At 52.0% G+C, this 27,577-nt stretch overlaps 1 protein-coding gene across 3 annotated transcripts in view; it reads right to left on the bottom strand.

The window, feature by feature from the left end:
- The window catches only part of si:dkey-178k16.1 (band 4.1-like protein 1), a 50,207-nt gene that overhangs the window by 1,244 nt on the left and 21,386 nt on the right, over positions 1-27,577 (bottom strand). Inside the window, exons 4-21 of one of the 3 annotated variants that reach the window (XM_030361844.1) lie at positions 23,831-23,935; positions 22,502-22,544; positions 22,038-22,113; positions 20,711-20,929; positions 19,099-19,186; positions 17,951-18,103; positions 16,721-16,818; positions 15,726-15,901; positions 14,039-14,259; positions 12,358-12,396; positions 9,178-9,336; positions 5,461-5,511; positions 2,851-3,312; positions 1,723-1,950; positions 1,254-1,313; positions 683-772; positions 255-335; positions 23-139 (exon numbers count right to left, since the gene is read on the bottom strand). In XM_030361844.1, the coding sequence (XP_030217704.1) occupies positions 23-139; positions 255-335; positions 683-772; positions 1,254-1,313; positions 1,723-1,950; positions 2,851-3,312; positions 5,461-5,511; positions 9,178-9,336; positions 12,358-12,396; positions 14,039-14,259; positions 15,726-15,901; positions 16,721-16,818; positions 17,951-18,103; positions 19,099-19,186; positions 20,711-20,929; positions 22,038-22,113; positions 22,502-22,544; positions 23,831-23,935 (2,466 nt within the window). Of the gene's footprint in view, positions 1-22; positions 140-254; positions 336-682; positions 773-1,253; positions 1,314-1,722; positions 1,951-2,850; positions 3,313-5,460; positions 5,512-9,177; positions 9,340-12,357; positions 12,397-14,038; positions 14,260-15,725; positions 15,902-16,720; positions 16,819-17,950; positions 18,104-19,098; positions 19,187-20,710; positions 20,930-22,037; positions 22,114-22,501; positions 22,545-23,830; positions 23,936-27,577 lie in introns of all 3 variants that reach the window. The other 2 variants (XM_030361852.1, XM_030361836.1) reach the window with 2 other exon arrangements.

Here is a 27,577-nt window from a genome sequence, read left to right as displayed (position 1 = left end):
AACACAGACGGAGCGCTCCTACCTTAGACATTCGGTGCTTCTCGTCGCCGGAGGACTCCGTTTCCCTGACAACGATCGCCTTGGTGACCAGCATGTCGGGATGCTGTTGCTTGGCTTCTTGGATCGCGATCGCCAAGGCCTGCGACGCAATAGGAGCAGACACCGCAGGGTAGCACTCACACAGTCCTGGGTTCAACAACGCTGACGACAACAACAACAACAACAACAACAGCAGCAGCAGCAGCCAGGCCCACCTGCTCCTGATCCACGTCGTCGTCCCCCGTGATGATAATCCGCTTCTCGATCCGCGTCTCTGAGTAGCCTCCCTTCACCGTCTGGAACGACACACACACACACACACACACACACACACACACACACACACACACACACACACACACACACACACACACACACACAGGCCCACGCACGTACGTATTCAAGCACACTCACAGACAAACACACACACGCACACACACACAGACAAACACACACACACGGACACCCAAACACACGCACGCACATAGACACACATGGACACACACACACCCGCGTGCACACACGCACACACACACACGCGCGTCTTCAGCACTGAGAGGACCAGTCTTGTTGCTGGGTCAGTAATCCCACGGAGGAACGCCTCAATGTGTCAGCGGGGGGGGGGGGGGGGGGGGGGGCGTACCTTGGTAACCTGAGTGGTGGCGGAGGTGACGTTCTCGGCAAACAGGATGGGGGAGCCCGATGAATCCCTCCCCAGACTCCCCATGTGCACCTGCACGCCGCGGGGAGGTAGCCGTTAGCACGTTAGCACGTTGGCGTGAGAGTCGGGTAAACACGGCGCCCGCTGAGACTTGAAGAGGAGCTCACATGCGTGCTCGGACGAAAATAGATCTGGATTATGCTAATGCTCACAGATGGACAGTGTTTCTACTGAACGGTATAGAAGATTTTGAATTTTTCTATCACACAATATCTAGGACACACATTCAAGAATCTCTCTCTCTCTCTCTCTCTCTCTCTCTCTCTCTCTCTCTCTCTCTCTCTCTCTCTCTCTCTCTCTCTCTCTCTCTCTCTCTCTCTCTCTCTCTCTCTCTCTCTCTCTCTCTCTCTCTCTCTCTCTCTCTCTCTCTCTCTCTCTCTCTCTCTCTCTCTCTCTCTCTCATCTTCATCCCCAGGAAACACACAAGGACACACACACAAGGCCAGGCCTGTGTGTGTGATTTTGTGTGTGCGTGTGTCTGATGTGTACTCACAGGGGAAACACTCTCTCTTGTAGAATAAGGAACATCTCCCAGGCTACACAGACCGTGATCCTGAAACACACACTTTCATCTTAGCAAGCAGCAAGACTTGGCCCATACCAGACTTTAAGGAGCGGGTAGGAGTTGGTAATCCTGCTCCAGTAAGCAGTGATTGTGGTCCCACGTTCCCACAACGCAAGGGGGTTAAGGACCCCTTACATCCTTGCGGACCCTCAATGCGTCGACCGCAAGGGCCTGACGTGCACCTTCCAAAAATTGTAAACTTCCGTCGAGGCGAGGCAGCAGCAAGGGCTGTGATTGGTCGGCTCACTAAAACCCGACGCAGAACCATAAAGGTTCAGGACTGCGACGAAGCGTCTGCGTGGTCGTTGCGTCAACGTGGAACCATAATCGGCCTAATCGGCATAATTGACTTTACGGAAACAAGTTTGCCGTATTTTCGGTGAAGAGTTAAAGTCACCTGATCCGTGAACTCGACGATGGTGGTGGTGACCTCGGACCCGTTGGGCTGCATCTCGGTCCGTACGTCCGTCCTCCTCATGGTGGGCGGAGCCATGACATCGCTGACCTCCCTGCTCAGTGCCGTGGGGGCGGGGCCACGACCCACGTCTCTGTGCGATTGGTCTCTGTCCCTGTCCATCGACGACGACACGGGCACTGACCTCTTTGGCTTCTTGGGAACGACGGGCTGAGGGAAGGACACAAGGAAGGAAACAAGGAAGGAAACAAGGAAGGACACAAGAGGGAAACAAGGAAGGACACAAGAGGGAAACAAGGAAGGAAACAAGGAAGGGAACAAGGAAGGAAACAAGGAAGGACACAAGAGGGAAACAAGGAAGGATACAAGGAAGGGAACAAGGGAGGAAACAAGGCGAGTCATTAGGAGCCGCGTTCCAAACAGCGACACATAGCCTCACCACCGCACCGACTTGGTTTATACATAAATCACATCTGAAGGAACACTAATTGTGCAGGTCTCCTGGCAACAGCACAGCGGAGCTCCACTCATCCGGCACAAGACATTTAAAATGCAAGAAAAACATATTCCTCCATGCGGGCCATGCCTTAACCCCCTCCCCCCCTGATCGGGATCTGAAGGCCGCCAGTGCCTTCCAGGACCCCTCCAGGACCCCTCCAGGATCCCTCCAGGACCCCTCCAGGACCCCTCCAGGACCCCTCCAGGATCCCCTCCAGGATCCCTCCAGGACCCCTCCAGGACCCCTCCAGGATCCCTCCAGGACCCCTCCAGGACCCCTCCAGGACCCCTCCAGGACCCCTTCAGGATCCCCTTCAGGATCCCCTCCAGGATCCCCTCCAGGATCCCCTCCAGGATCCCTCCAGGATCCCTCCAGGATCCCTCCAGGACCCCTCCAGGATCCCTTCAGGAACGACATTTTGTGTCTTCAACCATCGCAGCCTTCCAGCGAGCACAAGATGGCCGCCAGGAAGACCCCCAGGGGGACGCGCGCAGAGCCCGTGAACACAGGAACCGAGCCCCCCCCCCCCCCCCTTGACCAAAACAACAGAACCGGACCCCCAAAGCCCGGCAACACACGGAGACACATCAGGTCCCGCCCCTACACACTACCTGTCCATCATGTCGCTTGACCTCCGGTCGCATCTGTGGAGTCGGCGCGGGGGGGTGCTTGGCCGCCGGGGGGCTGCTGCCGGGGACGGCCTCCTGCGGGGGGCTCTGACGGTGCTGCTGATGGTGCTGCTGGTGGTGGTGCTGCGGCGGGGGGGGGTGGTGCTGCAGCTGCTGCTGGTACTGCTGCTGGTGCTGGAACAGGTCGATGCCCATGCGCAGCCCCCCGTCCGGCGACAGGTCGCGCTCGCCCAGCTCCGTCATGCCGCGGGAGAACTCCTCCATGCCGGAGTGCAGGTCCATGAGCACGGTGAAGTCAACCTCCGCCTCCAGGGACGACGTGGAGCTCACCGTGATGCTGGAGCACTTGCGCTCGATGCCCAGGTGCGCCTCCTTCAGGTAGAGGGACTCCTGGTCCGGGTCGTCCTCCGAGGCCGAGCCCAGACGGCGCTCCCACGGCTCCCTCTGGGGGGGGGGGGAGGGGGGGGAGGGGAGGAGGAGAGGGAGATGGGGAGGAGAGGGGAGGAGATGGGGAGAGGAGCCACAAGGTGTGAGTGTGATCAGCCGTATCAAAGTCTGCCTCTTCCTGTGTTTTTGTGACATCACTAGTGAGCAGTGTTTCTAATAACGCAGTTTAAAATAACGGCGTTAGGTAACGCCGTTATTTTTTCAGTAACGGGGTAATCTGTTTCCGCCGTTACAACCCTCTTACCGTTACTGTACGTTAAATGCGATGCGTTACTATGAATTGATTGAATAATCTCCGTAATCCGAACGCGCCCCTGGCTCCAAACACAAATTGCTAGTGAGGAGACCAGGTGGCTTAACAACGAGATAAGCGATTATGATTGGCTAAGGCAGTCATGTTTCATCGTTGCTAATCAGAGCCAGTGTTTTTACACACAAGTCAGGACATGCGTGACACACACACACACACACACGTACACCCCAAACAGATTCGATGAGGCAGCAGAAAAGTCCGGAGCAATCCGATGAAAAGTTGGCATTTTGAGTAGTATTCGGCAGATGTTCCACAGCCTTTGCAACCAAGCAAATTAAAGTTGGAAGCATATCAGGGCCTTCAATGGGCAGTTCAACCATTTAACACATTAAGGCCAAGGGAAAACTGCTCAGAAAAATCGAAATTCTTTGACATAGAGCTTTCTTTTTTTACAGTAACACAAATAGTTACATTCCCTGGTAACTAGTTACTTTTATTAGAGAGTAATTCAGTTACTAACTCAGTTGCTTTTTGGAACAAGTAGCGAGTGACAATAACTAATTACTTTTTTAAAGTAACGTTCCCAGCACTGCTAGTGAGCGTGTCCACCTCGTTGTATGACGGGTGGATCAGCAGCGTTTGCTACGGTCCACTGGGTAGGCTGGTAGACTGATCTACCCAGCGTACATCAGAATCAGAATCAGAATCAGAAAGGATTCAATTGCCAAGAAGGGTTTTACACCAACCAGGAATTTGGCTTAGTGAATAATGTGCATAAATTGAGACAATAACAATGAACAATGAACAAACCGTGATATATATATATAACACAATATAAACAAGCAGGGACATAAGTGATCAATTAAAAATAGGATAAAATAGAATAAATTAAAAACGAAAGTAAAAGATACTTAAAAATGAGGTCCATCTAGGTGGACACGGCCACCAGTGATGTCACGAAGGCACAGGGACGGGCAGATTATGTAAACGGCTTGGAATGGCTCATCACACTCACACCTTGTGGGATAATAACACCTCTTTAAAATGTTTATTACTATGTGTGTCAATTATGGCACACATTTCCCTCCTAACCAACCCTGGAAGGAGGGATCCCCCACTCTGCGTTCCTTCTCTAGTTTCCTTCCTTGCTAATTACGAGAGTTTCTTCTTCCCTTCTGGGGGGCTCGGGTCAGGGTGGGGGGGGGTCACAAACAGACGGCCTGTTAAGCCCTCTGAGACTGTATCTGTGAGTAAGGGCGATACAAATTGAATTGAACGTTCAGTAAAAAGTGGGTGGATGATTGTGGGAGGACGCTACTTAAACACCAGCCCGGCTTACAAGAGAACATTGATTTTACCAAAGGAGTAAATAAAGCGTTGGCCCCGGAGGAAATACATCAATGTTTTCGCATCTCAGCAAACAACACTGAGACCCCGAGAGTCTTCTCTGTATACTGTTGATATTTTCCTCCCTTCTCGTTGAGGAGCGGATTCTTATTAATCTGGGAGCCCCCCGCCCGTTCTGCCGGCGATCTGAGTCCTCCCTGCAGAGAGGGTCTGGAGAAGAGCAACACGTTGCTTTCTGCTTCCGATACGCTTTTGCGGGAGTAAATCACCAAGCCGGCTTTTCCCCCTGGCGCGCTATTCGCGCGACTCTGTTCGCCAATCGCGTACAGAGTCAGTCGAATGAGGCCCGTTGATCACGCCTCTTGTGCTGCAGAAAATGACAGCAGCCTCCCCAGACCAAGCTCAATCCACGATTGAGCTTGGTCTGGGAATAGCCAGGCTAGATTCCTACATCAAGGAGGATCGAATCTGTGCGTTGCTGCTCTGGATGTGGTAAGGGCTGAGTGTCCATGGAGGAGGGGGCTGCGAGCGGAGTGCTGACTCACCGAGGTCTCCTTGAACGGCTCCTCCTGGATGGACGGAGTGGGCGGAGTCTCCTGCAGAGGAAACACAAGGAGGGCTGATGAATACACACACACACACACAGACGCACACACACAGACGCACACACACACACAGACACACAGTGCGGACACGCTCACACACACACCCACACAGTGCGGACATGCTCACACACACACACACACACACACACACACACACACACACACACACACACACAGAGCGGACACCCTCACACACACACCCACACACCCAAACACACACACACAGACGCACAGTGCGGACACGCTCACACACACGCACGCACACGCACACACAAACGCCCACGCAAATGCACATGCACACACACACACACACAGAAGGTAACAGGGCATGAACAGCGATACTTTAACAAATGCTTAACTTTCTATTCTGAACAACAGAACGTCCAGGAAGTCCAAACAAAGATTTGTGCTTATCATCATTTCCAACTCAACAAATAGTAGTGTCTATTTGTATAATTTTATCAGATAAAATTAAAACAAAAAATATCTAAAGGACGATACCGCACTGGGCGCTCGAACCTCGATCCCAATCACTCCTGGCTCCACTAAAACAGCCCGCCAATATAACTGTCAAAATTACAAAATGGCTGCCTTGTAGCGATTCTGCCACAGCGCATTTAGCTAGCACGCGCCCGCCACCAATGTAAACAATGGCAAAGTAGCATCTGTGTCTTTTTATTGACATAACCTAAATTACAAAGTTATGTACAAAACTTCAAACTAATTATGAAGTTATGTACAAAATACTATAAAATCACTGTTGATATTCGAGGCAGCTGCTCACAGGCTAAATGCTTTCACTCAGAATCTGTAATTACGGACAAATGATATTAGTAAGGGATGTTTGAGTGGAGCCAGGCGATACGACAGTTTGATGCCCAGGTATTGTCCTTTGAGCTTTTAAGGGAACGTCTTTTCAGTAGCTGACTTAATTGCACAGCTGTCATTTTCCCTTTAATGACAAGTTGCCAAACTGGTGCCCGAAAAAGCTATTAATCAGTGGCATGCACAAAGTATGCATTTTCAAGGCTGACACATTTCAAAAAGAAAGATGACTGCAAGTGCAATGGTTACGCCGTGCACTGGGGGGGTAAGTAGAACCAACAAGACAAACTCAGCCAACCGTATTCATATTCACGAGGACAGCATATGAATACACTAGTCCTGGACTATCTTAGCTCGTGTGCCTTTCGACCAGATGCGAGGAAAGCAGAGGAGGCTTGGTTGACCATTTGGATTCAAATGTGCTTCAAGCGTCTTCCAGACGTTTTACATTTCCTAAGAAAAACACTCCCAGAGAAACATCGGTTCGGAAAACGCTGCTCATTGCATCACCTTGGGTCTGTGAGAAAAACAGGCGTACAAAGGAAAAGGTGTTAACGCGACACGTTAAAGGAGAGCCTACACCAACATCAAACACCAGCAACAGCATCACCTCTGGGGGAACACAGTTTATATCTCAATGCTCCTGAAATTGAGCCAGGGTGACGGCAATTGACATACAGGCTACGGCAACTATTGCATCAGCTGGCACCTATTGGTAGGCAGCTGTTTGATGCTATTCCTGTTGTTTGATGTTAGCGTACGCTCACTCTCAGAGGGGAGGGGTAGGAGACGCCTGAAGCTTAAGCAATGAGGACTTTGCTTAAGGGCTACCAGGGCTCTGGAGAGGCCAGGCAGATGTGAGGCTTTGCAGGGAGGAAGGAGTGTGGATAGCCGTACGCTCCCATGCCCACGGACCAGGTAGTTCAATGAAGCGATGCAGGGATAGTGAGACAGTGTGTGTGCTTCTGACCCTGTCATACAAAGCCACAGTAATGCAGAATGGCGTGGGTCTATAATGTGAAAATAACAAGGTTTCCTGCGCCATGGCCTCAAGCGCATGCAATGCGGTCAAATCCGATGGTTTGATAAGCAGCCCGGGAGTCGGCAGAGGGGTGGGGGGGGTTTAGTTTGGTTTAGTTTTACCGCTTGCTTCCTCTTGCCGGGGTCTTGGCCGGGGACGCGGTGGGCGTGGCCGACCACGTGGGCGTGGCCGACGAGGTGGGCGGGGCCTCCCTCCATGCTGATGGGTCGGCTGTGGCCGCCCGCGTCCCGGGACCACTGGCTCTTCAGTGGGAGGCTGAGAGGGGGCGTGGCCTGGGGGCCCGCCGCCGCCGCCGCCGTCGGGCCAGAGAACAGCTGTGTCTCCGCCTCCTGGAGCCACGCACCCAGGGCGCCGCCCCCGTGCTGACCCGTCGACCCCCCCGCCGCCGCCGCCCCGTCCCCGTCGCCGGCCGCGCGCCGGTTGGGGCGAGGCCGACGTCTTCGGCGTTTGAGGCGCCGGGTGGCGCCGGGGCTCCGGTTGCGCGGGCGCCGTCGCCTCGTCACGGCGCTTAGCGGAGCGTCTGGTCGGCTTGACGACCCCCGGCCCGCGGTGCGGCCCCCCGACGTCGTCCCCGCGCCGGACGGGCTCACAGGGCGCCTGCGGGGAGCGCCACACCAGGGGCTCCCCGAACGGGCCGAGGGCGCACGCGTCCGCCGGGGCGGGCCTCGTCTGGGGGTCCCTCGTCTGGGCGTCCCTCGTCTGGGGGTCCCTCGTCTGGGGGTCCCTCGTCTGGGGGTCCCTCGTTTGGGGGTCCCTCGTCTGGGGGTCCCCTCGGTTCAGGTACTTCTTGGAGCGCTGTGGCTTCAGAGGGATCTTCCTCGTGACTCCCGGCTCCGAGCTCCCTGGTTCGCCGCGCTCCTTCGGCCCCTCTGGGCGGGGCTCCAGGGACGGCCTCCCGGGCGAGCGTCGCTCCCTCTCCGCTTCAAACCGGCGCTCTCCGCCCCCCGGGGGGGTCCCGGGCGCAGCCCGAGCATCAAAGACCCCCGGTGTTTCCTGGCGGGCGTCGTACAGGAAGTAGCACCGCTGGAACGCGGCGTTCTCCCGCTCGTCGGCGGCCGGTGAACCGCAGCCGCTCTTTGGGTGGGAGGTTCTGTGCGAGCGGCCGCGGCTGTCGTCCTTTCCCTCGAACCCGGAGCAGACCGGTTCCTTCTCAGCGTCGGAGGAGGAGGAGCCGTCGCCTCGGGTGCGCGGAGAGTCCCAGCAGACGACGGCGTCGTCGTCCGTTTTCCCGCCCTGCCCGCCCGCAGGCTGCGCGTCGCTCCGGGACGCGAGCGCAAAGATGTCTCCGTGCGTCACAGCGTCTTTGTGCTGCAGCGTATCGTTAGTGTGACTCTGGTCTCCCTTTGCACCCATATCCACTGGCGCTTCACACACAGCTTGCGTGTCAATCATTTTGGCATCACCAGTGGCCTACGTTGACATAGAGTAGACAGTTGCGTTAGGCTATAGATATATATGTTTTTTATCCTTTCTGTTTCATGAGCCAACCTCGGCACTCTGTGCTCTGTGTTTTATAACCATTCTCTGTGCTTTATCCTTCCTGGCTTCAAGGCTCGATCCAAGTGCACAGAAACACTTAGTAAGTCGACTCAGTGAATGCGGTGCGCCAACGTCCCTTTTCAAGGATTAGTGTCGCGCGCTTTATGTATTCTCGACTTCTAAAAGCTCAACCTTTTTGACCGGTCAAACGCAGTCCTGTACAACGTAGACACACAGGGCGAGGCTGAAACACAGGGTGGGGAAAAAGCGTCAACACGGCGGCGGAGGACGACACAGAACCCTGAGCTCACCTGCTTCCTCTCGGGGGTCCCCCCAGGGGGGGGGGTGCTCGAGGAGAGACGCTTCTCCCGCTGGCTGAGCTTGCTGTTGGGCTGACGCAGGGCCCTCTTCAGCTCGTTGATGCTGGCCTGGTGCTTCTGCAGAACGTCCTCCGGCTTGTCCAGGAACTGCTGCTGCGTCCGCGCGGGAGGAGGACAGAACAACAGACGACAGACGACAGACGACACAACGGGACGCTCAGTGAGTGGAGCGGTCCAACACACAGGAGGACAGAACGACAGACGACAGACGACTCAACGGGACGCTCAGTGAGTAGAGCGGTCCAACACACAGGAGGACAGAACGACAGACGACAGACGACACCAACGGGACGCTCAGTGAGTAGAGGGGTCCATCACACAGGAGGACAGAACGACAGACGACACCAACGGGACGCTCAGTGAGTAGAGCGGTCCAACACACAGGAGGACAGAACGACAGACGACAGACGACCCAACGGGACGCTCAGTCAGTAGAGCTGTCCCACTCACTACCATGAACCCCATGGGAACATTATAGGGTCCTCCCTAGCACCTTCTTGGTGTTAATGCTGCGACAGACGAGTGTCATTCAGCTGCTTTGATGTTTCTGCCTCCATGCACTGAACTGAAAGCCCTGTGAGACTGCACCTGGGATTAAGGGCTACACAAATAACCTGTTATTGAATTTGATTGAATCGAATTGAACAAGCGTATTGCACATTGATTTATGTCCCGGGGCTCCGCCGTGGAGGAGAATACCAGATTACGGTTCGTACTGCGCAGCGAGATGGGCTGTTGGCAGCTCATACCTCCCGCTCAATAGTGAAATGCGTCGTCGGGTGCAGGAGTGAGCACACGAGCGGGAGCGGGAGCGAGTGGGTGTTCATCCTGAGATCCGTGTCCAATGGAGGACATGAATTGCGGTGAAAAACGTCTCAGGCAGAACCCTGGATCTGGTTCGTGCTATCGCAGCGCAGAGGAGGAAAATGATCAATGGCTTTACACCGCGGAGACGCAAGGGGAGGGTGGGGGGGGGGGGGGGACGATAAAGAACCAGGGAACGACTGGTCTCACACGCAGACCTCATTATAATGAAACCCGCTCCGCTCTGCATTGTTCCTCATCCGCGCTCCAGTTTGGAACCCCCCCGATAGGAAGGGGCCGCAGGATGTCTCACTGTGCTGACTCAGACCTGGGGTAGAGGGGAGGGGGGGTGATGAGTCACGTCAGGGGGCTGCTGTTCCCCAGGGTGCACCGGGGCGTCCCGGACCCGTTCGTCACACTGACAGCATGCTAATGAAGCGCTGACCGCTCGGTTCTTTGATAATTGCTTTGATTGTTTATCGTCGGGGGGGTTTATCTGTAAGTGGTGCGACGGACCAGCGGATTGATAACTAAATGTTTGTTTTTATTATTCAACACTTCCCGGGACGAGCCTATCACCACCTTGGGACGACTTTGCTTCCCAAGGTGGAAGGATAATCTTGTGGTCTGAGCTGTTTGTGATTGGATGTTTTTTGTGTGTCAGGCCTTGAATTATCCTAGCAGATGTATGAGGTGATACGATATCAGCCAGAATGTTCTTCAGCGGCACAATGGCTCATCTAAAAATAAACGCACAGATGAGTCTCACTTTTTTTGTCTGTCATCAATGGTGAAAGTCAAAACCATGAGGGACCATGTAACAGAATTACATAACAGGACAAGGTGGAGAGAGAGAGAGAGAGAGAGAGAGAGAGAGAGAGAGAGAGAGAGAGAGAGAGAGAGAGAGAGAGAGAGAGAGAGAGAGAGAGAGAGAGAGAGAGAGAGAGAGAGAGAGAGAGAGAGAGAGAGAGAGAGAGAGAGCGCGAGAGAAAGAGAGAGAGAGAGAGAGAGAGAGAGAGCGAGAGCGAGAGATGCGGTGTTGGGGGTGGGGGTGGTGGTGTTGGCAGGACAGGATGTATAACAGGGGAGGGGGAGAAGTAGAGGCTGTTGTAGAGGCGTGCAGAGACAAAGACGTCAACATGCTGCAGGTGGGTCTAAAATACAACGTGGCCAAGATGGACAGACAAAGAAACAACACTCAAATAAGACAGTGGGACTGTACACAGAAATAACTCGCTGGTTTAAAATACATCTCGAATGACACCTCTCTCAGCCTGCTAGGTATTGGAGCCAATGTTTAAATGGACGTAATGTGCAGGAATGTTTGGAGAGGGAGATCCTACGCGTCTTTGACAGTAGTAAAGCGCGGAGGCTGGTAAATGATTCCAAAGTAACAACATCGTGAAGATATCAACGGCCTCATAAATATTCATCTGAGGGGAGGGTGATTTGCGGTAAACTGCTCATTCCGTATTTATATTTACCAGATCAATTAGGGGGCTGATGGATCCAGGGAACTGGTAATCGAGGATACCGGCTATGGATTTTACATCTTACCCGCAGCGGGGTCTACTTAATACCCGGGATAACGACGTGCACAAAGGACCAGCGAGCGCGTAGGGACGGACCCACTTAGGGATCCCCGAGAGCCAACTGTTTTCCTAGCAGCCAAAGTCCCGCAAGTATCTTACTTTGATCTACTGGGAAAACATATTTTAAACGCTATTAAGTGTTCCCGTGTTTACTAGTAGTTTGTCCAATTTGTGCAAGTTCCCCAGACGGGCGGTTAGTTGAAAGGTGGTGGGGTGAGCTCCTGCTTCACACGGGGATCGACGAGTTCTGCTTTCTGTTGGTTCACCGCGGAGCGTACCGAATGGGCCGATTCTCCTCGGATGAGAAAAATATGAAACTAATCCTCTGTGGAAAACTGAAAATCGCAGACCATGCTGTGCAAACACACACACACACCCACACACACACACACAGAGGCACACAAACAAGCCTACACGCACGCACACACACACACACACACACACAGAAGCACACAAACCAACATACACACAAGCGCACACACAAACACACACACAGAAAAGTGCACGAACGCACACACATGCACACATGCACACATGCACACACACACACACACACACACACACACACACACACACACACACACACACACACACACAAAGACACAATGCAGCAGATGCAACAACAAGCAACAGCCCAGACCACACACAGAGACAGCTCCACACTGACGTCCCAGGTGGGAGGGGTAAGCACCCCAGGTGGGGGGGGGTAAAGTACCTCTGGCTTTTGGTCTGCGGGTGAGCTCGCATCCTCACCCTACCATCCCCCGGGGGGCCGGGGGCGGGGGGGGGGGGGGGGGGGGGGGGAGGGAGAAAATAACAAGAGAGAGAAGCAGGAGGTTAGTTTGTTAGTGAAGCGTGGTTGGAGGAGAGGAGGTCCTGTGAGAGCTGGGGGGGGAACCTCCCAAGAAAGAAACAGGTAAACAGGAAGTCAACACACTGTGGAGTTAAGGGGGTGAAGGAGGCGCAGCAGGACGTTAGGGGGTCAAAGGTCAACGTGAAGGAGGAGAGGCTTTGAGTTTGGTACAGGGAGGTGTTTGAGGCAACAGGCAGGGAGGGGAGGGCAAGGAGGAGAGGGAGGGAGGGGGGGGTAGAGGTTACTCTCTCAAATAAATAAAAGATGGCCGGATAGCTGTGATGGATTAAAGATTTAGAGGGTTTCTGGTCAATAGTTCATGAGGGATTGTTCAAGGTCCACATTGTGTCTGATGATCTTGTGGAGCGATTGACATGAAAGTTCATATTTCATCAGAGCCTGTCACGTCATTTCCACTATTCTGTGTGTTCATTACTCCAGGGGCCAGTTACAACAAAGGGAACAGTCTTTATTCAGGCGGATTATGAAAGATTAATACTTTATCCGCCCCTCTGCTCCCGTCATGTTTCAGTCAAGCACTGAATGAGTTCAGAGCGATTGGTTGAATGTATTCAGAACGATTGAATGAATGTGTTCAGAGAGACTGAATGTGTTCAAAGAGACTGATTGTGTTCAGAGCGACTGAATGTGTTCAGAGCGATAGACTGAATGTGTTCAGAGAGACTGAATGTGTTCAAAGAGACTGATTGTGTTCAGAGAGACTGAATGTGTTCAGAGCGATAGACTGAATGTGTTCAGAGCGATAGACTGAATGTGTTCAGAGCGATAGACTGAATGTGTTCAGAGCGATAGACTGAATGTGTTCAGAGCGATTGATTGAATGTGTTCAGAGCGAATGAATAGCTGTGTTTGAAATCGTTCCCTATTCACTCACTCACTATTCCCTATAGTGTTCATGATATAGTGCACTATATAGGGAACGAACAAACGAGAATTCGGACACTACGCTGAACATTTCTAAACGTCATTTGTGTCAGTAAATGCACCGGGTATTTGTGTGACGCAGACAGATGCACCCACATCATGTAAACAAACGGGGCACTCACGAGGAAAGCTGGAGGTTGCATTGATGTCGAATGATACACTTCCTTGAAGTTTTTTTAAAGTAATTTTGAATGTTACATTTTCTATGTTAAATCCCAAATAAATGTTTGACATTTCTAAACGAAAGCCGGAGACTCCATCATTAAATGTATTCGTTTTTCACGGTTATTCAGCTTCTTCTTCTCATCTGGAAAAACAAGACCGCATTGCATTGTGGTATACGGGAGTAACATGTAGGGAACATCGTATGTACACTCAAATATTGGGTATTTTAAGTCCACTGTATAGTGCGTGAAATTAACCACTGAGAATTCGAAAACCACTACAAAATGGCGAGCACCCTATAGAGTGCACTATAGCCGTGATGGGAACGATTTCGAACACAGCTAATGTGTTCAGAGAGACTGAATGTGTTCAGAGCGATCCACACCATCGAAGCCCCAGGGGAGACGTCTTCCCCCGGCCCCCCGTCCTGTACCTTGTACTCCAGGGCCCGGTTGGCCTGCGGACCCCCGTCCAGGTCCCCGGGGGACTCCAGGCCCTGGCCCTGGTACGGGTACTGCTGGTCCTGGTCCTGGTACTGGTCCTGGTCCAGGTCCAGACTGCCCTCCTGGTCCAGGTCCTCTCTGGACATGAACTGGGTCCGGTCGCTGGAGCTCCGCTGGGACAACTGGTCCATGCTGTCACCCAGGGCTGAGGCTGAGGAGGAGGAAGAGGAGGAGGAGGAAGAGGAAGAGGAAGAAAAGGGAGTAGGAGGGGTAGAGAGAGAGAGAGAGAGAGAGAGAGAGAGAGAGAAAGAGAAAGAGAAAGAGAAAGAGAAAGAAAGAAAAAGAGAGAGGAGGACAGGGAGAAAGAGGAAGGTGAGAAAGAGGAAGAGGAGAGAGAGGAGAAGGAGAAAGAGGAGGAGGAGAAAGAGAAGGCTTTTATAAATGATTCCTGACCCATGTATTTATAATTCGTCAGTTATCAAGTCCCCCCTGGCCACAGACATAACACCTTCAAGAAGCCACCTGGGTTGTACTGCACAACCAGGTTCTGGGGAATGTGTCTACTGCTTCAGCGGCAGTAATGGGGCTGGGGCTCAGCCCAAAGAGAGGAAGCTGAGCAGGTCAGCTGCCCCTCGATGACCTCTGGAGAGGGACGGGCTCACGGGCGTGGCTTTGAACTCTCGTCCAATCAGATTGCATTGTTTTTATGATAACATAAGGAACTTTTGTCCCAATGCTATTAGCATCCTTAGCAAAACATTTGTTTTTCATCCAGAATGCACTTAAGCGTATTGCCCTGTTATTATTGCGATGTCTGTTAACATGAGCCCTGTCATTGACTGTTGTATAACTATTGATGGACAATAAAGTTTTATAATATAATGATCAAATATTGTCGCCCCATTGTGAAGTACTTTTATAAGGTTCATTGCCAAAAGTGCAGTATATACGACACGAATCTCAGTGAATTGGGAAGATATATTGCAGGATGCAAATTGCTCCAGAAATATCCCAGTGGAATGTTTAATAAAGATATGATATGACATGATATAGACAGATCTGCATATGGGATGCGTATTGACTTTAGCTGACTGATTGATTCTGTGTGCGCTCGCTTTGATCCCAAACCAGTAAGAAGTTCTTTGGTGCCATGTTCTGCACATCAAATACTCTGTTAATGTCATATTCAGAGTGAGATGTGGCGTCCTCCATAAATAAAAATGCAATTTTAATCAAAGCAGTCATGAGGAATGTATCTATTTCTAAAAGCACCGGGAAAAACGTAGGACTACATTTAGAAATAAAAATATATATTTCCACCTTGCAGATGCTTTTATCTTACGGTTAAAAACACTCTTTAAAAGGAGCCCGTACAGGTGAGGCTCAGGCCTAAAACAAAAAAAGTTTGGTTCCTGTTGGTTGTCAGTTGAGGTCATGGGTAGGTAGGGAGAAATTCTTTTTTTTTTTTTTTTTTTTTTCCAGCGGCAGCGAATGATAGGTAGGTTGTTTTCATTTAAAAACGAGAAAATCCGCTCATCCTTGTACAGAATGAAGAGGTGCTGTACCAAAACGTAATTATAGTTTGCATAAAAAAAAAAAAAAATCTTCTTTCATTTTTTTTTTTTTTTAAAGCTCATAAAGTAATTTGGGTCGCCCCCCCCCCCCCGCCCGACTCACCTTCGTCCAGGCCGCGGGGCAGCTGGTATCTCTTGCTGACGGAGCGGTCGAACTGCGGCGCGGGCCGGTCGATGAGCGCGCTGGCCTGCCGGGTCTGTGCCTGGGTGCGCCCGCTGTACCGGAACTTTGAGCCGATCACCAGGAAGCCCTTTGGCGGGGGCTCGGGGGACACCAGCCTGCACGGGGAGGGGCGCGGCAGACAAATGGTGTGTTCCAGATGCCTCGTACACCACCCGCACCAGTTGATGTTGTGACGTCATTCCCTGGCGTGTAGCGTTCCCGTTTGTCTTTGTGAGTCATTAGCTAGTCTCTGGTTTTGCTTAACCCCTTTAGAAGACCAGCTCGAAAACAAACAACACAACTTTACATTGTATTGCACGCACAGCAAGACCGTGCAATGCATAAACTGGCGACTGGATTAAAGTAGCAATGTAACAAGTGTGTAAGAGGATTTAAAATCGACATCAAAATGACCAACGTGGTACAAATACAAAGAAAATACATCTCTATACGGGCGCAGCCTCACTGAACTCGGTATACTGGCCGAGTGGGACCAACAAAAAGGGGACGTTCTTCCGTGAAGTGCCGCAAGAAAGCTGGGAGATTTCCCACTTTGCAACTCGTGCGGGTGGTATACGAGGCATCTGGAACACACCAAAACTTTCCTTAATCCTGCCAAGGAGTTGTATCCTTAGTAGCTCCTCCTTTATTTGCATCCCATAATAGCTGGGAGGCACCGGCAGTGAAAACAAACCCACTTGGCGAGGGGAAGAGGCGACATTAGCATTGCCCGCGCGTGAGCCTCGTTTAATCACCGTCTCCGCAAGGTCAGCGGGGCTGTGCCAAGACGTTGTGCGTGTGTTTGGTGCGGCGCAGTGAAGCATGCAAGGTGTGTGCGCACGTTGGTGTGTGTGTGTGGGTGCGTGTGTATGTGTGTGTGCGCGCGAGCATGTGTGTGTGTGTCCGTCTGCCTCCTGAAGGGTCCCAGGTCCTACCTGAAGAAGGTGTGGTTCTCAATGCAGACCTTCCACAGGCGCTTGGACGCTCTGTGGTGTGGCAGCTTGAAGCCTATGGTGCTCTCAAACTGTTCGTACTGCGTGGGGGTGGTGAGGGTGTGGGGGGGGGGGGGGGGGGGGGGGGGGGGGGGGGGGGGTGAGGGTGGTGGTGGTGGTGGTGGAGGGGTTGAGGAAAGAAGCGGAGGTGGTGGGACAGGGGGTGATGAATTAGAATGGGGGGTGGGGGTGATGGAGTGCAGGGTTGGGGGAGGAGGGGGTGAGAGTGCACACGCAGTTGGATGTGAATCGGGTTTGCACCGTTTTGAAAAAAACGTCACGTTCATGTCTTTTCTTTCGCGCTGTACTTTATTAAGCTCTCCATCCCTGGCTGAGTCACATTGAACTGCAATATATCAGCCTTCACCGCATCACAGATCCAATAACGCCATACAGCTCCTTAATCAACGGGCTGATGTGAAACCACCGACGCAATCCGTTCCTTTCTTGTTCGTTCTTTCTCGTTCGCTCCCTTTCTTCCTTTTCTCTTTCCTCCCACATTTCTATTGATCCTTCCTTCCATCTTTTGTCCTTTCTTTCTTTTCTGCCCCATTTGACTTGACAGCCTGATCCTAATACGGCTCTCTAGTGAATAGACCTGGCTTAATATTTGATATTAACATGGCGATGGCAGTATAACAAGAGCACGGTGCCCGCCAGCTGTACCCACTGTTAAGGGCGGGAGTTGAAGGCTAGAAATACGGCAGCGATATCAAACCGCTTTATCCCGGGAGAGGGAGCCAGACGGGGCGACGATCCTGTGATAAGGACATATCTCTCACGCTTTCAAGACGGCGCGACGGAGCGGCAGCCCTCTTTGTCTGGCTGAACACAGAACTGACAATTATTCATCTGGTTAACAATGGAAACCTACCTGGCTGTCAGCCCGGCTCCCTCAGCCGTCAGTAAAGAAATGTCAACCTCGACAGGAAATTAACTTTAACAAGTCGATCGCTGGCTTGCGCCACGAGCAGAAGAGTTAAACTTTGACGACGTTATGACCAAATATAAAAGAGGGGGCGGGGTCACGATCATACTTTCTTCACTAGCTTTGTTTACGTTTGGGAGACCGTCAGAAAGCTTCGATTGTCGGACTACCGCTATCGATGCGAACGAGGCCGAGTGGACGTGGTAGTGAGGCCGCCAACGAACGCATCACACCGCAGCGCTCACCTCTCCCGGGCGGATCTTGATGTAGAAGTTGCTGCGCTTGTACGAGATCTTCAGGATCTTGGGCCAGGCGAAGCGGTTGATGCGGAGCCGGTCCCGGTAGATCAGCAGGCCGTTGGCGCTCACGCCCAGCATGATGTCGATGCCCTCTGAGTCCTGAGAACATCAGAAACACGAGTCAGACGCAGAGCGCACTTCAGCACCTCAGATGTGGACTTCAGATCGGTACCGGGACGAACACCGATGCTTGGCCACGTTATACAATGTTTATGATGCGTTACATCGTAGTGTTTGTAGCTCATGGAGATTTGTGATCCCCGTCCCTAGATGTTTCAGTTTTTTAATCAGAATCCTAAAGTACCCAAAGTTTGATGTTTAGTTTAAATTTAACTTAAACTGCTTCTGCTCATTAGGCTAGCGTCTGTCCGTTATGGGAACAGATGCCCTCCCCTAACCTCCCTGGACGGAGGGATCCCACCTACTGCACGTCTTCTCAAAGGTTACACCTCACAGATTACAGGACTTTTTTCCTCGCTGCTTAAGGTGTTAAGGTTAAGAGGGTGTCATAACTGTGGCCTATGAAGCTCTTTGAGACAGTGAGTGTGATACAAATGAATTGGACTTCACAATTGATAGTAGGGCTGAACGATTAATGAAATTCAAACCGACATCGCGATGTAATAGAACGCGGTAGACAAATCGCAAAGGCTGCGAAAAAAAAAAAAAAAGTATTTTTTTTAACTTTTTTTTTGGGGGGGGGGGGGGGGGGTCCTACTGTTACTGACTGTACAGTAATATTCAAACAATTTTTTTCATTTATTAATTCAATAGTTAAATTAAGATGTTATAATATGAATTCAAGCATCAATTCATCTCAACACATAGGCCTGGCCTAAAGGAAAGAGCCGTTTATATGTTGAATGCTTCCAATGTTGCGTTGGTCGGACTATAGAAAGATGTAGTGACTGTTTTGTGAATAATACAGAACATAAGGAACTTTAAAAAGAAAAGTCGCGTACTAAATCGCAATCGCAATATTGGTCGAAATAATCGTCATTCGATTATTTCATCAATAGTTCAAAACATCAAGAGACGCATGGAGTCCTGCTAACAGGTAAGAACACAGGGTAGGACCGGCCGTATCTCCGCACCTTGGCGTGGTGGAGGTCGACGCCGTACATGGACAGCTTCTTGGCGTTCTCCAGGAAGTTCATCTCAGCCTCAGCCGGGCTCATGCCCCTGAAAACACAAACATCCCATAATGTCTCGTTGGTCAGCAAAGCAAAGCATTCCCGTCACAGCTCTTCACATCTCGCAAAGCTGATTCTAACGTTATTTTATCTTAATGCCATTTCCTCGTTTAGCCGTTAAGCAGAAGATTTTAATCGACACCAACGTCAGCTGGAAGGGGTTCGACGGGCTCAGCGATGTTAACGAGCAGAGGACGGACATTGTGGATCACAGCCAGCATTGTACAGCTGGAGCCAAACCCCCTCACCCCTCGACCCCCCCCCCCCCCCCTTGCCATCGCAGCACGCTCACAGATGCAGGTGAGCATGCTTAGAGATGCAGGTGAGCACGTCACATCCGATCAGACGGAGCAAATGAACACGCCCTTCAGGTTGAGAACGCCTCCGTAGAGAGTCCTTGTTCGGCCGTATTTAAACCCTGCTCGGGTATATCTACATTCACAAGGCCGTTGTGTATCAGGCATCGCATCTCCATCACGGATAGGATAGCACATCTATCAGTGGTCCTCACGAGAGAGGCTTTCATATATCACACACACAGATTATAATAATATATGGTATGATATTCACACACATATTACAATGATGTATGGTATATTATAGTCATAAATGTATTACAATAGTGGACGGTGGACGATTGTGTCCATTCGTCTTACGATACCGTCGAGCACGTCGATTTGTTTCTTCATGCGTGGCTCCAGTGTGATTTCTTGATTGCTGTTTGCAATAATAACCGCACCATTGTGCACCAGATGATTTGATGACTCAGCTTTAATAATAAAAGGATTAAAACCAGCCAGGGCTGGCTCTACTCCTCTTGAATACAGAACGCGCGATGGTGAACTGGGACTATTATGCAGCAGAATAATACCAACAAACACCCCAATGCATCTGTTCCACTTCCTACCTCAGAAATTAGGTCATTCAGCGCTTCTGATTTCTACCCGCACAAACGTTGATTTGGATAAAGAGCATTTCTTCCTGCTAAACAAATAATAATAATAACGAATAAATAAAGACGTTAAATATAACAACACCCAACCACACAAGACCCGCCCCCACCCACCAGCACCTCCCACCGCCCTCCCATCATCCTCCCTCACCCTCTCACCTCCCTCCCTCACCCTCTCACCACCCCCCTCACCCTCTCACCTCCCTCCCTCACCCTCTCACCTCCCTCCCTCACCCTCTCACCACCCTCTCTCACCCTCTCACCACCCTCTCTCACCCTCTCACCTCCCCCCCTCACCCTCTCACCTCCCTCCCTCACCCTCTCACCTCCCTCCCTCACCCTCTCACCAGCCCCCCCTCACCCTCTCACCACCCTCTCTCACCCTCTCACCACCCCCCCTCACCCTCTCACCTCCCTCCCTCACCCTCTCACCTCCCTCCCTCACCCTCTCACCACCCCCCCCTCACCCTCTCACCACCCTCCCTCACCCTCTCACCACCCTCTCTCACCCTCTCACCTCCCTTCCTCACCCTCCCACCACCCCCCCCCTCACCCTCTCACCTGTAGTTGTGGTGCAGCTCCATCACCCGCTCCTCCAGCTCCCTCGTCTGGTTGGGGGCGAAGCGGAAGTCGCTGACGTAGTCGGGGCCGTGGTCGTCGGCCTCGTAGTCGCCCAGCTCCGCCTGCACGGTGTAGGAGCCCAGCAGGGCGTGGGTGACGAAGGAGCAGGGCAGGCGCCCGGAGAGGATGTCGTCCCTCAGCTGCAGGCACAGGTAGTACCTGGACACGCCCCCGGGACACGGAGCGGGTCAAGCGGACTTAAAGGTCGTATCGGCGACGCTGGGTGACGTCACTTCTGTTGGTGTTTGAGGAGAGATCCCAAGCAGACAGAGCCCGCTCGCCCCTCCCTTCCGTGTTTCGTGCGTCCAGTAAAAACGATCGTGAACGCAGCGCAAAACCCCACAACACCCACCCCTTGTCGGTGATTGGTTGGAATACTTTTTATTTTGGTTTTGAGTGGTTGGTAGTACCGTTTGCTTTTGTGTACGATCTGGGAGCGTAGGCTACCTACAGAGACGTGTTTTTTTTGACGGCCAGCAAGCGGATCGTGAGGAAAGATCAGATGAATGGGATCATTTATGTTCGGCCTAGAATCGCTGATACAACCTTTAATGTCCGGCCGACATAAAGGACCGAACTTGCGTTTCCCATGCTCCAACTGTGCTAATACTATATTAACCACACAACACAGAACATAATAACATATTAGTGCAAAAAGACAACAACAAATGAACGCAACATATACATACAGACAATGCGTACATTAGAAAGAATATAATATTCACTGTTATGAGGTAGTTGTTGATGCTCAAATAAAGGTGCATATAGTAAAGGTGCAAAATAGTAAAGTGCAAAAGGCGCCGAATAGCAGCACAGAGATACAGTTCTTCATTATTGTGCATAGAAGTTGTTGTGCGTTTGAATAGCATAGTATAGAATGTTCATAGAATAGTTTATGCAGGGGGGGGGGCTTCCTTCCTACGGCAACGCTGTCTTCCGCCGGTTGATGTCTCCCTGCCTGGTGTACTTGCGTGCGTTTCATTGTTCTTATTGTGCGTGTGCAAGAAGGACCGCTTTGTAAACGTCGTCTTAGAAAAAGGGCTCTCCGAATAAAAGGCTGAATCCGGAATGGTGAATTAATTAACTTAATAATGGGTTGAATTAATTTAGTGTAGCTGGTTTTTGCTGTCGCTGATTTGTTTAATATTTAGGCTTCGGTGGTCCAAGAGCACTAAATCACCGTGTACAGTTTTTAACAATTAAATTATCGAGCTAATGATCGTCATAAAACATGAATACGGTTAAACCCCGGTTTGTAATGACCTACCGAGTGATGTCCTCGATCAGGATGGATGGATCTGCGGGGTAGAACTTGACTGAGAAGCCCAGCCGCCAGGACCCGACTGTCGGAACATAAACCCACACATTTAGAGCCGCTTTGTCTTTACAATGTGTGTACGCAGGCGACAGACTGTGTGCGTGTGTGTGTGTGTGTGTCTGTGTGTGTGTTTGTGAGTGTGCGAGCATGCGTTGTGTCTGTTTGTGTGCCTGCGTGCCTCAGTGAGTGCACGTAATATACTATGTGTGTGTGTTTTTGTGTGATTTATTGCCTGTTTGTCTGTGGGTGTGGATGTGTGAAAGCAGGACTGTGTTTTTGTGAATGTATGTGTGTGCATACGTGTGTGTGTGTGTGTGTGTGTGTGTGTGTGTGTGTGTGTGTGTGTGTGTGTGTGTGTGTGTGTGTGTGTGTGTGTGTGTGTGTGTGTGTGTGCGCATCGCTGCACCACTCACCCCGGAGTTGTTTCTTAATCTCCTTGGAGGGATCCAGCCAGTTCTGACCCAGGAGAAAGAGCAAAGCACACACCTGAGTCCAGCCATCCCCAGCCTCCTTCCTCACAGTGCCCCTCAGTCCTGCCCTCCTCATCCTCATCCCCCCCCCCCCCCCCCCCATACACACGAAGGCTCCACTCCAGAGCCAGGTGGGTTCGCACCACAGTGGACAGAGGGGTTGCGTCCCCTTCTATAGGAAGAGCTTCATTATCCCGGGCTGAGATGCAGGACGTTCCGCTGCTATCTCAGCTCCGTGTGGAGCGCGTTCCCCCCGCCGCGGGCTCCCTCCCTCCCACGCCGCGCAGCCGTCAGCATGCGAAGCCTCTCCTGCATTAAAACAGCTCCATCTCCCTCCCGGTCCTCGTGAAAAGGTTACAGGCCCGCGGGGGCGAGCGCGCTCTGCTTAAGGAGCGCAGGCGGTGGGTTTATTACCGGGCCTGTATCTTAGGGTGACAGGCGAGGACTTGCGCTAATCTCAACGGTAGCTTGATATTTGAAAGTATCTCTGAAAAGGGAGTCGGGGCCAACGCAAATAAATTCAGGGGATGGCTGCAGGCTGGAGGCCAGAGTTTTAAGTTTCCGGGGAACCCGCGAGTCATTGATATTCTGGTGGGAGTCTTAATGCGTCTATGGAATGGTTAATCCCTGTCCCAAATGTGTTTCACCATAAATGGCAAAGTGGTACTTTAGCATTGCATTAGGCATTAAGCGCATTAAGTGTTAATTATTCGAATACCGCAAGGAAATGTATAGCGTAATAGATCACTTGTGACTCGGTAGTACTCTAAATTGACTGCTCACCTAGTTTAAGTTTAATTTACTTCCCAGCTTTTGCTTTGTAGCAAGAAATTAACATGAAATTAACAATGTTACCTGAAATGACTTCTACGTTTGTGTGGGTGTGTGTGTGAGAATGTGTGAGTGTGGGTGTGTGTGTGTGGGTGTGTGATTGTGCGTGCGTCACCTTGGCGTTGTCTGTGTGTGTGTGTGTGTGTGTGTGTGTGTGTGTGTGTGTGTGTGTGTGTGTGTGTGTGTGTGTGTGTGTGTGTGTGCGTGCGTGCGTGCGTCACCTTGGTGTTGTCTGTGTGTGTGTGTGTGTGCGTGTGTGTCTGTGTGTGTGTCTGTGTGTGTGTGTGTGATTGTGCTTGCGTCACCTTGGCGTTGTCTGTGCGTGTCTGTGTGTGTGTGTGTGTGTGTGTGTGTGTGTGTGTGTGTGTGTGTGTGTGTGTGTGTGTGTGTGTGAGAGAATGTGTTAGTGTGTGTGTGTGTGTGTGATTGTGCGTGCGTCACCTTGGTGTTGTCTGTGTCCTGGTACATCAGGCCGAAGTAGTCCCGCTCCAGAAGGTTCAGATGACCACACACCAAGTCCAGCAGCATCTGGCCCTTGGCAAACTTCTGTCTCACACACACACACACACACACACACACACACACACACACACACACACACACACACACACACACACACACACACACACACACACACACACACACACACACTGGTTGTAATGAACACACCTTGTCCCTCTCCCACACCACCTATATTACATTTATCTACTGTATATCATTTAAACTATCTTTAAAAGAATATGTATATTACTATTTAATATGTTTTGCGTATTCAAATATCAGACATACATGCAACATCATGAAATCCTAATCCAGTCAGCCAATGGGTGCATGCGGCCCACGGTTGAGTTGGTTAAGCTATCTCTGTAGCAGAAGGGATTTCACATGCATTCACAGCCCGGCTGTTTAACAGACCACACCTTGTTTCAGTCTAGCCTGCGAGCACTCAGATACGGGAGCTCTGTGGGCTGTTACTTTGGCCCTGGCGCACACACACACACACACACACACACACACACACACACACACACGCAGAAGCACACACACACACACACACAGGGCCAGAGACAAACGGCACGCTCATCTCCAAGGGAAACCTAGCTCCTGTGGTGACAAACCGACCAAGCAGCTGTTACCATGGAAACAGAAGTAATAGTCTCTCTCTCTCTCTCTCTCTCTCTCTCTCTCTCTCTCTCTCTCTCTCTCTCTCTCTCTCTCTCTCTCTCTCTCTCTCTCTCTCTCTCTCTCCTCTCTCTCTCTCTCTCTCTGCCTCTCTCCCTCTCCCTCTCTCTCTCCCTCTCCCGCCCTCCCTCTACATCCATTTCTTTCCCTCTCTCTTCCTCCCTCTCCTTCCTCTCCCTCCCTCACTCTCCCCCCTCTCCCTCTTCCTCTTCCTCCCTCTCCCATCCTCTCCTCCTCCTCCCTCTCTCCTCCTCCTCCCTCTCTCCTCCTCCTCCTCCTCCCTCTCTCCTCCTCCCTCTCTCCTCCTCCTCCTCCCTCTCTCCTCCTCTCTCCTCCTCCTCCTCCCTCTCTCCTCTCTCCTCCTCCTCCTCCTCTCTCTCCTCCTCCTCTCTCTCCTCCTCCTCTCTCCTCCCTCTCTCCTCCTCCCTCTCTCCTCCTCCTCCTCCTCCCTCTCTCCTCTCTCCTCCTCCTCGCTCCTCCTCCCTCCTCCTCCTCCTCCTCCTCCTCCTCCCTCTCTCCTCCTCCTCTCTCTCCTCCTCCTCTCTCCTCCCTCTCTCCTCCTCCCTCTCTCCTCCTCCTCCTCCTCCCTCTCTCCTCTCTCCTCCTCCTCCTCCCTCTCTCCTCCTCCTCCTCCTCCGCCCTCCTCCTCCTCCTCCTCTCTCCTCCCTCCTCCTCCTCCCTCTCTCCTCCTCCCTCTCTCCTCCTCCTCCCTCCTCCTCTCTCCTCCTCCCTCTCTCCTCTCTCCTCCTCCTCCTCCCTCTCTCCTCTCTCCTCCTCCTCCTCCCTCTCTCCTCTCTCCTCCTCCTCCCTCTCTCCTCCTCCTCCTCCTCTCTCCTCCTCCTCCCTCTCTCCTCTCTCCTCCTCCTCCTCTCTCCTCCTCCTCCTCCCTCTCTCCTCTCTCCTCCTCCTCCTCCCTCTCTCCTCCTCCTCTCTCCTCCTCCTCCTCCCTCTCTCCTCCTCCTCCTCTCTCCTCCCTCCTCCTCCTCCCTCTCTCCTCCTCCTCCTCCTCCTCCTCCCTCCTCCTCTCTCCTCCTCCTCCTCTCTCCTCCCTCCTCCTCCTCCCTCTCTCCTCCTCCCTCTCTCCTCCTCCCTCTCTCCTCCTCCTCCTCCTCCCTCTCTCCTCCTCCTCCTCCTCCCTCTCTCCTCTCTCCTCCTCCTCCTCCTCCCTCTCTCCTCCTCCTCCCTCTCTCCTCCTCCTCCTCCTCTCTCCTCCTCCTCCCTCTCTCCTCTCTCCTCCTCCTCCTCCCTCTCTCCTCCTCCTCCCTCTCTCCTCCTCCTCCTCCCTCTCTCCTCTCTCCTCCTCCTCCTCCCTCTCTCCTCCTCCTCCCTCTCTCCTCCTCCTCCTCCTCCTCCTCCTCCCTCTTTCCTCCTCCCTCTCTCCTCCTCCTCCTCTCTCCTCCCTCTCTCCTCCCTCCTCCTCCTCCTCCTCCTCCTCCTCCTCCCTCTCTCCTCCTCCTCCTCCTCTCTCCTCCCTCTCTCCTCCCTCTCTCCTCCTCCTCCTCCCTCTCTCCTCCTCCTCCTCCTCTTCCTCCCTCTCTCCTCCTCCTCCTCCCTCTCTCCTCCTCCTCCTCCTCCCTCTCTCCTCCTCCTCCTCCTCCTCTCTCCTCCCTCTCTCCTCCCTCCTCCTCCCTCTCCCCCCTCCCTGTTGGGCGATGCTGCTTTGTTCAGCTCTTTCCAACAGACGCTCTGTGGGTTCGTCAGCGCCCTGGTAACGTTCTGAAAGGCTAACGCAGTAATGGGTAAACACGGCGGTCCCCTTCCTTTCATCAGACCCAGAGCTGCCTGCGCGTTGTGCCGGGGCCAGGCTGACGTTCCGCCGTGGCCCCGGTCAAAAGGCTGATTAACAGACAGACACGCCTCTGCTGGGAGGAGAGGGCTGCTCTTTTTTAAATGAGAACCCGGTGGACTTCCACCGGGTTTGTTTTGTTTTGATTTCCACCGGGTTAGTCATCGAATTTTGTTTTGTTCTTTGTCGGGCCGTTTCCGTTAAGGACAGGCTCGGAGCCGGGTCGATCCATGCGTGGGAGGGATGTAGTTGGTGGTTGTAATGGGGACTATCCTCCGTCGCCAGATCAACACCACTAGCTGTGATGAACACACGCCCTAAGCCCAGAGCACACTGCGGTGTGGACCGACTTAGGTTCTTACATGTTCACACAGACCTGAGTCGTCTCCGGAGAGAGACGATAAATACAGCTCAGCGCTATGTGTGCCTCACGCCGTTAAAAACAACACGATTGTGTTCCTTCCTGGGTCGCACTACTAGGAAGTGAAATCCACCCACTTTGGGCTTTAACCCATGGGTTCGGGGCTCGAAATGGGTCGCGATCCAGACTGAGGCGGTTGGACCACACACTGCACCGGAACCGTCAGCCCCACAATCTAAAAGGATCGTTTCCGCGGTGTGAGGTCGGGTCCCATGACTGCGAAATTCGTCTTTTGGCTCCCGAGAAAGTGGAACACACCAACAATGGAGGTACTGTAGGTTCCCCCCCAGGCTTGACACCAGATTGTTGGGGGCCTGTTCATGACAGTGAGTTGTGAGACCCAGTTGGCTCCAATCACGTTAGCACCCCACCAAGAGCTGCAGGCTCAACAGCCAGATTGAGCTAGCATCTATCTTAGCTAGCTTAACCCTCCAAAGTGGACCTTTTCCGTCTGGATTCACAATATCTCACAGGATCAAACGTTACCCCAAATTACCACACGATAGCTCACATTATCTCATATAAACTCGCATTACCTTGTATTATATTACCTGATCTGATAACATATATCATTAACTCACGTGAACTCATATATCATGCATCACCTCATATTATCTTGACTCACATAACCATATATTACCTCAAGTTTCCTCAGATTACATCACATTACCTCACATTTCTTGCGCTACCTCTCATGAACTCCTATAAATCAACATTATCCCATCTTACCCCACTTTTGAGTACTTTATATATACTACACTTTAAAAGATGGAACCAATTAGACCGTTTCAGAATTGTA

The sequence above is a fragment of the Gadus morhua genome, chromosome 1 (genome assembly GCF_902167405.1).
Source record: "Gadus morhua chromosome 1, gadMor3.0, whole genome shotgun sequence".
Taxonomy (NCBI): Eukaryota; Metazoa; Chordata; class Actinopteri; order Gadiformes; family Gadidae; genus Gadus; species Gadus morhua.
Note: the sequence above shows the minus strand (reverse complement) of the source record. Positions and strands in the feature narration are given on the sequence as shown.